This window comes from Falco peregrinus, chromosome 7, assembly GCF_023634155.1.
Source record: "Falco peregrinus isolate bFalPer1 chromosome 7, bFalPer1.pri, whole genome shotgun sequence".
NCBI lineage: Eukaryota > Metazoa > Chordata > Aves > Falconiformes > Falconidae > Falco > Falco peregrinus.
Window position 1 is genome coordinate 1,818,036 of NC_073727.1, and position 12,238 is coordinate 1,830,273.

Genomic DNA, 12,238 nt, shown 5'->3' on the forward strand with positions numbered 1-12,238 from the left:
AAAGTTGAAAAGAACTGTAGAAAATTATTACATTCAGAAAAAGTGAACAGCTCCAGAGAATCAAGGTCATTGTTTATGAAGGGCCTCTTAAATTAAATTAACAGCTGGATTTTTGGATAAGAAATCATACAATCATAGAATCATTTAGGTTGGAAATATCAAGTCCAATTGTTAATCTGGCACTGCCAAGCCCGCCACTAACCTATTGCCGCACCTGCACGTCTTTTAAATACCCCCAGGGATGGTGACTCCACCACCTCCCTGGGCAGCCTGTTCCAGGGCTTCACAACTCTTGGAGAACATTTTTTTCCTAATCTCCAGCCTAAACCTCCCCCGGTGCAACTCGAGGCTATTTCCTCTCATCCCATCAGGGGTTATCTGGGAGAAGAGACCAACCCCCACCTTGCTACACCCTTTCAGGCAGTTGTAGGGTGGTAAGGTCCCCCCTGAGCCCCCCCTCTCTAGACTGAGCCCCCCCCCAGCTCCCCCAGCCATCCCCCAACAGCCTTGTGCCCCCCCCCCCTCCAGGCTGAGCCCCCCCAGCTCCCCCCACTGCCCCCCCCAGCCCTGTGCCCCAGCCCCTTCCCCAGCCCCTGCCCGGCTCTGGACATGCTCCAGCCCCTCCATGTCCCCCTGGCAGTGAGGGGCCCAGGATTTGAGGTGCTGGGTACAGGGGGACGATCCCTGCCCTGGTCCTGCTGGCCACACCATGTGCTGTTTATTTTAAAAAAGAGAGGGACAAAGACATTCCTCACCTCATTAGTGCTGCAGGATGTCCTATACAAGCATAATTATACTTTGCAAAAAGGCTAGGGAGACCACACAGGAAGGGTATTGACAAACTGGATAAGGTACAGGAGACACTAAGCGCGATAAAAGATCGAAAGTTGTTATTTATGGTACAAGCTGCTGCTTTTTTTTTTCTTTTTACTTTTTAAGAAGAGAGACAGTGGGGCCACTAAGAGATGTACACAATTCTCAAGGATATCAAAAGGTCAATCACAAAACTCATTTAGACCGTTGCAAGCTGACTAACAGGAAAGTTGATAATAAACCTGGAAAAAGCAGTGCTAATCCAGAGTTTTGTAACGGAGAACAGGGAAAAGCTGTCCATAGCATGTGGGTCTCCAACCACCAATACCCCATCCTTTGTCTCGCCCTCGCAGGCTGAGCTGCACTGCGGCTCCTGCGTCGCAGGAATGTGACTCCTGTCCTTGACCTCGTCTGCAGATAAATGCACCGTGCCCCTCACTGCTGAGCGGTTGGGGAAGAACTGCAGCCATGCAGCCAGCCAGGAGCGGGGAGACGCAGCGGAGACAGGTGAGGACATTTTGCATCCGCTCTTCTTGACCCAGCCCGCTTGACTTTGCCTACAAGACTTTGGGGTTGAGGGACAGGGCCGGGCCGGGAGCACTCCGTGCCCCCGGGGTGGCACAAGGAAGCCGGTCGCAGGAGAGCAAAGGGGCTGTGGGGTGAGGCTGTACCCCGGGAATGGCCCTTTTGGGTGCCCTGCGGCACAGAGCCCGGGGGGAGGCACTTGCTGCTGGGCTGAAGCGCAGCAGGGTCTCACCGCGTGCAAGCGTGGGCTCCAGCCACAGCAGGAGAACGGGAGGGTAAAGAACCCGTGAAGACAGAGGTGCTGGTGACTTCACCAGCCCCTGGCTCTGCAGATTGCCCTCGGCAGCAGAGCCTGTGTGTGCCCGCTCTCTGCTGGGGCGGGCGCTGGATAAGGGTGTTCAGGGGGGGCTGGCAGGTAGGCTGGTCGGGGGGCGAGCACCGGGGGCCCTGCCCGCCTTGGCCCGCGCCAGGGTGATAACAAAATGTGAGCCCACTGCAGCACGCCCTAAAATCTACTGCTTTTTCTGGTAGGGCAAGAACAAATTGTGATGGTTTTATGCCTAGTGCCTTAAGCGCAGCTGCAAGCATTGATGAAATTACAAGCTTTCATTACAGGCTAATAGTAGCTGAGCTATCTAATTCTGCGATGTGGGAATCGCCTTTTCTCAGCTGCCAGCCTCGAAGTCAAGCTTTCACTGCTCAAATAGAACAGCATATTCCTCCCCCCCGCCGCTCCCATTGTCGCCAATATCTAGTAGAGGGAATACTCAAAACATTTTTCCCTCCAATACAGGATGGCTGTTGAGTGTCATCAGATCATGTGAAAAGACAGCCGAGTGGCATTTTTCCAGCAACAAACGAGAAATGCAAGAAGATGGGAAGATTAAAACTATTATTTTGTTGCTGCATATGTTTTTGTGATTTGTTAGAGATATATATATATTTTTAATTACTGTTGGGATGTGAAGAAAGAAAGAAAAAGAGCAGACAAGCGTGCTGCCACAGAACTTAAGTGAGCATTACTCGTTACAGAACTGAATTTTATGGTGTCATGCATCAGCTGGTGACATGTATTGGGGACCAGGAGGATGGCACTTTATGCAGATCTACTGAGGTCAGTGCAAATTCTCCATTGCCTTCATTAACATGCGATCAAACTTTCGATGGGATCTAGAAATACAAGGAAGTTTAAAACGCAGCAGATGAGCGTAACCTCACGTGCATAGCCCATTGCCTCAAAATGCTGAATGCTCTTGCAAGTTCAACATAATCCAATTAGTTGATTTCCTCAGTGACATTTCTGCAGGCTCATATACAGAAGGACAGGGAAACTGAGATTTATAATGATAGCTATTTCTAGCAAAGGTCATTTCTTTATTGGTGAACAACCTGTCCTTAGTCATGCTGATGACGAGGCGTTGAAGGATAAGAGAAAGCTCAAAGCTTAACAGGGAATAATGTAAACAGAGCATAGATCATCCCTCTACTTGGACCAGGAAGCTTGCAACCTACCACCATTGGGCCAAAGCCAGGGAGCCGAAGTCAAAATCCAGAAGAAAGTAAATACTGGGATTTCTGTGCAGATTGTGAGGGAGGCTGGGTGTTTCAGTGCCACCCCAGGGGGTGGGAAGGAGAGCCACAGAGCATGAGCATGTATTTTTGGATAGTAAGGGTGTCCTTGGTGAAACCAGCTGCTTATGAAGAACGGGGTCAGGTTGCTCTGGGGACTCCCTGGTCGGCCCTGCCAACTTCCCAGTTTGAGCAGCTCTCAGCACCCTGCTCCATGACATTTCCAGGACAACACAGAGGGCACACTCAGACACAAACACACTTCCTCAGCTGTCCTTCCTTAGGCAAGCAAGGCAGGAGCTTTGACAAGAATATGGTTTAAATAGATTGTATCATACATATTATGTATCTTTAAATAATAACGTGACATCTGCCTATTCATCACGTGACTATTTTTCCACTTGCAGAAGAGGTCTTTGACACTGTACATAAAATGATGTATCATTTTTTTCATAATCAGGAGGACCCTTCTGGGAGTCATGTGAGAGTTGTTCATTCAGCCATTGACCTTAAAGGTGAGTATTGGGCACTTTGGTATAACTACCTTTGCTTGTTTTCACCATCAAGCTCAGAATATTGGATTAAATAAAAATGTGACTGTCTCCCTACATCTTGGCTTGGATCCTGACCCATGCTCTATAGCTGGGCTATTGTTTTTGCCGGATCACTGGCACAAACCAGGCTTACAGCTGGCAGGACCAGCCAAGAGATCTTTTCAGTGTGACAATGAACTCAACGTAGGGGTTCCTTGCTGATCCACAAGAGTGCTCTGACCAGAGGAATGGGTATGGGGTTCTTCATCCATGCCCTTGCTAATGCCTTTTTGCCAATTATTGGTTCCTTTGGCCTGTGAGCTGCCAGAAATCACAAGGGCTTTTTTTGAGTTGGTCTGGTCTAGGACTCTGTCCAGCAACCTGAGAACGCTGCAGTGTGCTCTAGCTTCCAATCTGCAGCTGAAGACCTTGCCTCTTTTTCCAGCGTAATTGCTCGCCCCCTTTGAAATCTCCTACACCTTTCCCCAAAACTGTGGGAGCTAAGGGTTGCGACTCTTAAAAACTGTAAAATAAATAGATAATCTGTAGGATAATTGCCTATGTTACAATCCTCCCCATGCAACAACAGAAAAAGCAGCCTTATGCTGTGTACTTCTTAGGACTGGTGTAACTTGAATCCAAAAGCTATGAAGGAAATGGAAAATGTTAATAAATAATGATGTTTGAAACACAAGTCACTGAACAAACCACCAGACCTTTCGTGTTTATTCCACAGGACAGAAAACGTCTATCTCAGTTTGAGTAAAATAAAATCCTGACCGAAAATGTGTCTTAGGAATTAGCCTGGACGCTGCATGGTATTCAGAAGATAAATCAGAGTAGCTTACAGATTAACTCTTGGCAATACATACAGAATAAAGACAACTTTTGAAATAAAAATCAGTACAGCTGACTACTTGACATTCCCTTGGTATGAGAAACCAAGGATCTCCTCAGGGCCACTGGAACTTTAGATTACCTTGTTTGATCCACTTTACAGCTGCCAGATTTCCGTCTGGTATTTTCCATGTCAGAACCAAGCATATGTGTGCTCCAGACTGCGTGTTCTCCGTCTGATGTGTTCTGGAAATCCTGGCTTCATTTCCTAAATCCTAAGCAGGTGATCTGCACTTAAAAAACCAGTAATGTCTCCCTCAAGTGTGTTGGAATTACCCTGTGATGTGCAGACCAGCTGCAAAACTGGGACAGAAATCTTAGACAAACGTACCAAATCTTCAAATTGTAGCTTCAGGGAAAAAAAAAATCAATATTTCTCAGAAAATCTGTACGAGTAGTACAACTGTCTTTTACATTCCAGTGTAACACTTTAAGAAGGAAAATCACTGCCTCTTCCAGGACAGCTCCAAATGGGTAGAAATTGCATGCCCTCTGGCAGCTCAGGTAAGTAAATCTGTCTTGAGAGAAGGCAAAGGAATGAAGACTAACACATTACAAGCAAAGGGCTGACCTTTTTAATAGCCCAAATATTCACCCTCTCCAATGCAACTTAGTCCAGCTTAGGCCCGTGGCTGTCCATCCACACAGTCATTCTTTCCCCCCTCACCCTTCAGCCACTGAATACTGGTAGCCTCTGCGATATACTGGCACTGACAGAGGCAGCTTATGGATGAGGAGGAAAAGACTAGGATAAGGAGCTTCCCAGTCCACGGATCGGGCTTGGGTTCTGTTTGGTTTGTTATGGGGAAGAACACAGAGGAGGACTGCAAAGCCCAGAGGCTTCAATTTCACAGCTGCTCTCAGACCTCTACTGTATTATCTTTATTTCCTGGCACTTCCACTAGATAGCTGGCTTAGTTTCTTACTTGGCTGGCTGATAGGTTTAGGATTAGCTGCCACAGCATCCAACACCACCAGGTTATCCTGACTCTGGGATCCACTTGTTGCAAACAGCACGTTGGGGTCTAAGACTCAACACACCTGCGGGGGTGTAAAGAGAGGCTTCAGAAGGCAAGTGGGCACGGAGCAGGGTGGCGTTGTCTCTCTGAACCGGAAAGTTCGATTTTAGATGAAGGCTGGAAGCTAGCATCAAGGGCTTAGGCGCGGCTCCTGGCACCTCGCGACGGCGCTGCACGGCGGGTGGGGGGCTCGGGCGCGGGCAGCCCCCAGCCCGCAGGGTCCCCCCGCATCGCCGCCTCCTCCCCGGCAGCTGCTTCTACACGAAACCCCGTACAACAGCCAAACCCCAGCGCTTGGGTGAAGCCACCGAGCACGTCAGTTACACCGGCAAAGAACCACCGACCTGACCGCGTGATTTCATCCCCTGTTCCGCTCCCACCCGCCTCCCACCCCTACCAGCAGCAGCACCCCGCCGCCGCCGGGCCGGGGCCTGTGCTGCCCCGCCGCTGCTCCGCTCCCTCGCCGTCCCTCAGCCTTCAGCCGCCCGGCGCCCACCTGACAGGCGGCGTCCGCGGCCCACGGCTCCCCGCCACGGCTCCCCCCGCCCCTCCCGCCGGCCCCGGGCGGCCCTTCCCGGCGGCGCAGCTCCGCAAGACCACGGCCCTCCTTGACAGCCCGCGGCTTTAGGAAGCGTCGCCGGACGCTTTCCCGCTGACGGGCGTCCGCGCTCGCCTATCGGATAGCTTCTACTCACCATAAGCCCCGCCTTCTCGAGCGTCGCGACCAATCGGAAAAAGACCGAGTAGGGGCGGGAGGAAAGGGCCTGCGAGCTCCCTCTTCCCTCACTGCTTCCCCCTCTCCGCTGCGCGAGGAGCGCCCCTTTGCGCCCGCAGGTGATTGACGCGAGGCAGCGACCAATGGGATGCGGAGGGCGCGCGGCGGGGCCAATGGCGCGGCGGGGGCGGGCGGCGGGGGCGGGCGGAGCGGCGGGCCGGGGTGAGGCGAGGCGAGGCGCAGCGCCGGCGGGAGGGCGATGGTGGTGGCGTGAGGCGCGGCGGGACCCGCGCTGCCTGCCCGCCCGGCTGGCGGGGCGACGAGGGGCGGCGTGCGCTCGGTGAGCTCGCCATGAGCTCGCAGGGGAACGGGGACAGCCGCGGGGCGCTGCCGCCGCGGTAATGGGCAGCGGCAGCGCTGCCTCTCGCCTGCCGTGTGTGCCAGCGGCCGCGCCTGCCCGGCGGGGCCGGCCCGTCAGGAGCCGCGGGCAGGTGAGTGCCGCGGTGTGTGGGGGGCCGCCCGCGCTGCCCCGCGTCCCTTCCCCCCCTCACCCCCCCCCCTCCGATCGCCGCCGTTGGCGTTTTAATTTTAAAAGCCCAACGGCTGCGGGGGGCGCTGCCCGGCGCCGAGGTGACAGGGGCTGGCGAGGCGGGGCGCGGCGCTCCGAGCCCGCGGGGGCGGCGCTCGCCGGGGGCATGGTCCGGCGCCCCGGGCTGCCTGCTCGCCAGCCTTGCTGCCCTGCTAGCCCGCCTGCTCGCCAGCCTTGCTGCCCTGCTAGCCCGCCTCCTCGCCAGGTGCGGCCACCTTTTGCTTCCCCCTGTTGCTAGCGCAGAGGCTTTTTCGCCGGGCGCGGCAGAGCTGCCTCCCGTCGGGGGGAGAAGCCCCCTCAGGGCTTCTCCTCTCCCTTTGCATCCCCCCGGTGAGCGTCTCTCCGCTCGGGATGGAGAGGCATTTCCATTTCAATGTGATGCAGCGAGGAGGATGGGGAATCCTGGGCAGCCAGCGCTCAGGAGATGCCCCTGCCGCTTCCATCCTCCTCCTCCTCGCCCATTTCACTAGTAACGCTCCCTCGTCGCCTTCTCGGCAGTTCCTTCTCTTTGGGAAGAGAAACGGGAGCGGGAGGTGTGTGCGTGAGGGAGAAACAACTGTTACACCTTTTGTCATCCAGACAAAGAACTTGTCTTCATCCCCCGTGTCCCTCCCTCTGGGGGCATGCTGGCAGCACCTCAGCCACTTTGCATTGCTTCCCGGAGATGCTGCACAAGGAGTCGGTGTGGCCCTGACCTGCCCTTTTTTGTTGTTGTTGCCAATTATGATGGTGCTGATAAAAGGACGTGTTGATATGTTTCCAAACAGACTCGTGGTTTGCATTCCTGAAATTGCCGCAGCGTTCTTATTTATTAAATTGGCGGGGGGAATGGCAGCAGGAAGGGGGTATGTTCGTGTGGTTTATTGTAGTTGTTTGAAAGGTACGAGATCACGTGCAATTGCAGGCTGTGGTGTGTAGTATATTAACTGATGCTTTCTCCCCCTGTCTTATTTCTCTTCCAGCCCTGCAGTTTCCACATCATCTGCTGTGTGAGGAACGCTGATTCCATGAGAGAACTTCCTTTCAGTTACCTGTCTGCTCCTATTGCACGCTGCTCCTGGCCAGTGATGAGCCATTCAGCTGGACTGGGATTTACCATGAAGAAGGGAGAGGCGGAATATTAGCTGTAGACATCCTATCAAGTTCTTCATACACTGTTTTTACTGTGTCTGTATATAAACCTGCTAGTATCAAGCACACGCACTCTTAAACCTACATCGGTGTTTCCAGAGTTGCTGCTGTGTAAGAGGATTGGTATTTCTCACCATCATGGCTTCAGTTTGGAAGAGACTACAGCGTGTTGGGAAACATGCATCCAAGTTCCAGTTTGTGGCCTCTTACCAGGAGCTGATGGTGGAATGCACCAAAAAATGGTAAGAAGTAGCTCATGTTGCTGCACAAATGGTGGAGTAAGTCGCTGGTGCTGAAATAGGAAGGATGTTGCTCATTTTGTGTTGTTTGATTTGCATGCGTTGGCCTTGCCTCCCCTCACTTTCTCTTGCCTGCCCCTTGCAGAAGCAGCTGTGTGGGGTACTTGTCTTTCTTGGACCTGTTGATTTTCTTCTGTGCTTGGATTTTCTTTGTCATTGTTGTTGTGCGGAGGACAGTGCATTGATTACCTCGTCACCTGTGACTTAGTGGTGTGGGTTTGGTTGTTGGGTTTTTGGGTTTTGTTTTTTTTTTCAATGTTTCCCAAGAGCTGTTTTCCAATTCAATGCTTGGTGCTGGGTGTTATCTGCTGAACCTGTTGTTCACTGACTAAGACATTTGAGATCAGTCGTGAAGATGGTGGTGTTTTAATCTGGGGTGGATACCCATTTCAATTTTGACTTTTTACCTGAAGATATCTTGTCTCTCCTTCCTCTTTTCCTTGTTCCTTTCCATCTTAATGGGAAGAGGGAAGAGACAGATCCTTGGGAACTGTCTTAAGGTATTTGTTTAGTCAGACAGGAATTTTGTGCAGAGGTGGTCCAGTTGGATGGCTTTGGATCTGACTAGACAGCAGCTAACAGTTAATGGTGTGGGTCTGGCGCATCTTCCTTCCTGTGCAAAATAAGCTTAAATAAATATGCTAGGGAAGACTAGAAGCAGCTTTTAAATAGTCAGGCAAAGATCTCCATTATACAAATACTTAAGTGCTGTTTTATATGTTTGGAATATTGACGTTACTCACGTAATTCCTCACATTAGTGTGAGCCTGTAGTGTCAGGGGATGAAGAAAGTACGTGCCAGACCTCGTGGACGGAGATTTTCAGATTGCCTTGTAATAAACTGCAGCCTCCTTTCTAATACTTGGCCTTTCTTCTTGTTGGCAAGTTTGGCACTTGCATTGGCTGCTTTCACTGGTAATGAGTAATTGCCTCTACAAATTTAAATTCTATCTCTTGGAGTTGGAAATCTCTGTCAAATATGCTGGAAGGCTGCTCGCTGCTCTGCTTTAAAGGAACACTGTCAGGTTAAATAATTTTTTTTTTAACAAATTATCCTCACTGCCTAAAACACTCTGAAAGGTTATTAAGAAACAGAATCATTTCGGGAGTTGAACTTGCTTTCATGGAATAAGCTACCAAGTAAAAACATTTTAAAAGTTGAAAGAGGTGGTTGTGTTTATCTCATGGGATCTACTGTCTCGTTCAGGCCAGAGAGTTTTCCACAGTAATTTTGGTTTATCAGGTTCATTTCAGGAGTTGTGTTTATTACTTTTTATGGTTTGTTTGCATAAACTAGCTCGTTTTGGCTTTCCTTTTCACTTTGATTCACTCCTTGCTTGAGAATTTGCAGAATGCTTCAGCACTGAAGTATGAATGCTGCAGGGGAATGTTCAGATTGGATCTGCAGCTAACTTTCACTTGATTTAAGAAAAAGTCACACACAAAAGTTCTCTTGTGAACAATCTTGTTAATTTAGAAACAATCATCTTATTGTTTAATCATAAACTAGAGTGCCCACCTAGAAAAACACCTATGTGTGAAGTAGTGAAACAGCCTTCAAAACCTCAGCTATGTAACTAATTTCTTAAAAATAAGTTGGTTTTTCTGAACCTTCATTTTACCTTCTTGAATTTAAATATAGGCAAGATCAGTGCTTGTGTTGCTTGTGACAAAGTAACAGTCTGGTGGTGAAATGTGGATGAATTCTAGGAAAAATAACAATAGGGGAAAAAACATCACTTGCACAGTCTTTTGATTGTAGGCTTTCCTATTTTGCTTCCTCTTGTTAGGAGAACCTTAACAAAAATGTTCTTTAAGTGTGCAAGTTAAAAATATGGTATTTCTGCCAAAAGTGGAACCCCTATCTGAAACAAAAGGGTAAATATATAAATATTTTTGAGAACCTTCAGCTAAGTCTTTGCTTAACTGCAGAAGATAGTTCTGCATGTGCTGACAGAATCACTGCTTCCTCTGTTTTAAAACTTGTCTCAGAGTTTGGCCCATGTGAAAGCAAAACAGAAGAAATGAACTCCATATGCTGTTCTTGCTGAAAGCACTCAATATGTATTAAGGGTCAGTGCTGTAGTCTGTAGTTTGTTTGATCAAAATGTAGTAAGCAGTAAGTTATTTTAATGTACTGGCATTTTAACAATGCAGTGTTTCTGGGGGAAAAGAATGCTCCATTCTTATTTTAAAATAAATGACAATGCAGTCATAAACACGCTTGAACTGGGATGTGTCTGTGAGCAAGGACTGTGCATGACCAAACCAGGCTGGGTGCCTGTCTGTGAACTGCTATCTTCTGTTCGCTTTACATTTGTCTAACCCTTCAGAAAGTGACTTGTGTTTTAGAATATTCTTGTAACTGATCATGTGCAGTTTGCAATGTTGGTGTATTTGTGGTTGGCTTTACACTTTTTGTCTCCTCTAGACTTGAATTGATTCTATTTTTATTTTTTTTTTTAAACTTGGTGTTCAAAATAGCTCTTGCTCTTTTTTTCTGGAGTTATGTTGGCTGTGTGGGAAGTTGCTACCACTCTAGTGTTGCTGCTTCACTTTAAAAGGATTACCTCTAAGTACAGCAGCATTTGTCCAGCATAGGTGAAACTCCCCTCTCCTTGCTTTTTCTGCTCTCTAATTTCTGATTCTTGTCCCTACTAATGCTTAAAGACAGCCACTCTCAGGTGATTGCTTTTCATCAGTGGTGCATTTTGAGGGGGCGGACTGTGATGGAGTGCCCAGTGTCGTCAGTGTTTCATTAGAAAAACCTTATTTTCAGGTAATTAACAACACTGCGACACTTCTGTGGCATTCTGGCTGCTCCTGCTGACCCAGACCTAATTATTGTGGCTGCACAGTACCTTTGAAAAATTGAGCAGTTGGTTCCTTTAGAGCCTTTCATTAAAAATAAATAAATAATTATAGCCTTGGTCTTTAATATGGATTAGTGACTCCTGCTACTGTGAAAACGTCATGCTTTGCATTAATCATATAAGCGCTTGATTTTTTTTGAAAGGTGCTGGCTTGGCAGTGCCCGGAGTGTGTCATCCTCCACTTACCCTTGGAATAAGCTGGGACAGCACAGGATTTTCCACCCAGCCTTGCCAGTGAGCTGCAGTCCTGGCTGCATGGTAGGAGAGAGTTAATTTAGCCTTATCCTCAGTGCAGAGCCATTGAATAAAACCAGAAATCAGTCTCATGAGTTTTGATTAGGCTTCTACAAAAAAAATTGTATTTGCTGTTCTGCATCCCTGGAGCAGGCTGTTGCTGCGTGGGATAGGATGGATAGCACAGTGCCGGGCATTGCTGGCAGGTGTAAGGCTGTGACTTGTGCAGGGGATCCAGTTCAGTTGCCTGAGCACTGGTTTCTAGAGCTGTTTGAGATGCCTTTGGGTTTCCTGCCAGTCCCAGCTGCCAGTTTGGAGAAGCCCAGGTCTCCTGTTGATCCAGTGTGAAGCCTGCCAGCCCAGCATGCATCTCTTGTGTACCCTGGGGCTTCTCAGCTGCTGGAGGCCTCTGCTCAGGACTGAGTCAAGGCTTGTCTGGGGTGCAGGCTGAGCAGAGCAGCCCCACAGGAGGAAAATACCCCTTTGGACCAGAGATCGGTTCCCGAACTTGGACCAGGAGCTGTGATAGCTGTTTTATAGGGCTGCTGAAGCATCTAATGCTGAACATGTGAACACTCTAGGATGACTTTTATGTTTCCTTGCAAGTCAAGGACTCGATAGACACTTCAAGTGTAGTACTGATTGGTTTCCACAGAGTGGCCTAACTTCCAGAGCTGAGGTTGTCAGGTTCCTAGTATGTCATTGTCCATTAGAGGCTTTTATGAGCAAGAAAGCTGCTCACCTGAACGTAGGTGCTAACTGCTTAAAAACACTGGAAAAGAATAAACATAAAGAGCCTTTTCTACAGGATTTGCCATTCAGGAGTTGCTGTAGAGATAAAGAAGTATGGTTTGGTGTGGCTTCTGTTACAATATTTGTAATACCTGTCATCTCCTAGATGTACTGCTTTGCTTTTAAATCTGTCATAAAAATACAGTGAGCCATGATGTTCTAAAAGGGTTAAACTTTTCTTGTATGCTGCCTTAACTGAAGACAGGCTTCATTTCCATGAGGCAAGTTGCCTAGTTTTGTGCCAGCTAG

General features: G+C 49.0%; 1 protein-coding gene and 1 long non-coding RNA gene across 2 annotated transcripts in view; one reads left to right on the top strand and one right to left on the bottom strand.

Moving 5' to 3' along the window:
- Nucleotides 1–4,135: 4,135 nt before the first annotated feature.
- LOC114010798 (uncharacterized) lies at nt 4,136–6,031 on the bottom strand. Its single transcript, XR_008748015.1, has 2 exons — nt 5,853–6,031; nt 4,136–5,378 (listed from the first exon to the last, which is right to left on the bottom strand). It is a non-coding gene; the product is annotated as an uncharacterized LOC114010798 (long non-coding RNA).
- A 260-nt stretch (nt 6,032–6,291) lies between these two features.
- EHBP1 (EH domain binding protein 1) overlaps nt 6,292–12,238 on the top strand; it is a 225,616-nt gene continuing 219,669 nt past the window's right edge. Inside the window, 2 exon segments of the mRNA XM_055809787.1 lie at nt 6,292–6,562; nt 7,623–8,033. Of these exon segments, the coding sequence (XP_055665762.1) occupies nt 7,930–8,033 (104 nt within the window). The 5' untranslated portion in view covers nt 6,292–6,562; nt 7,623–7,929.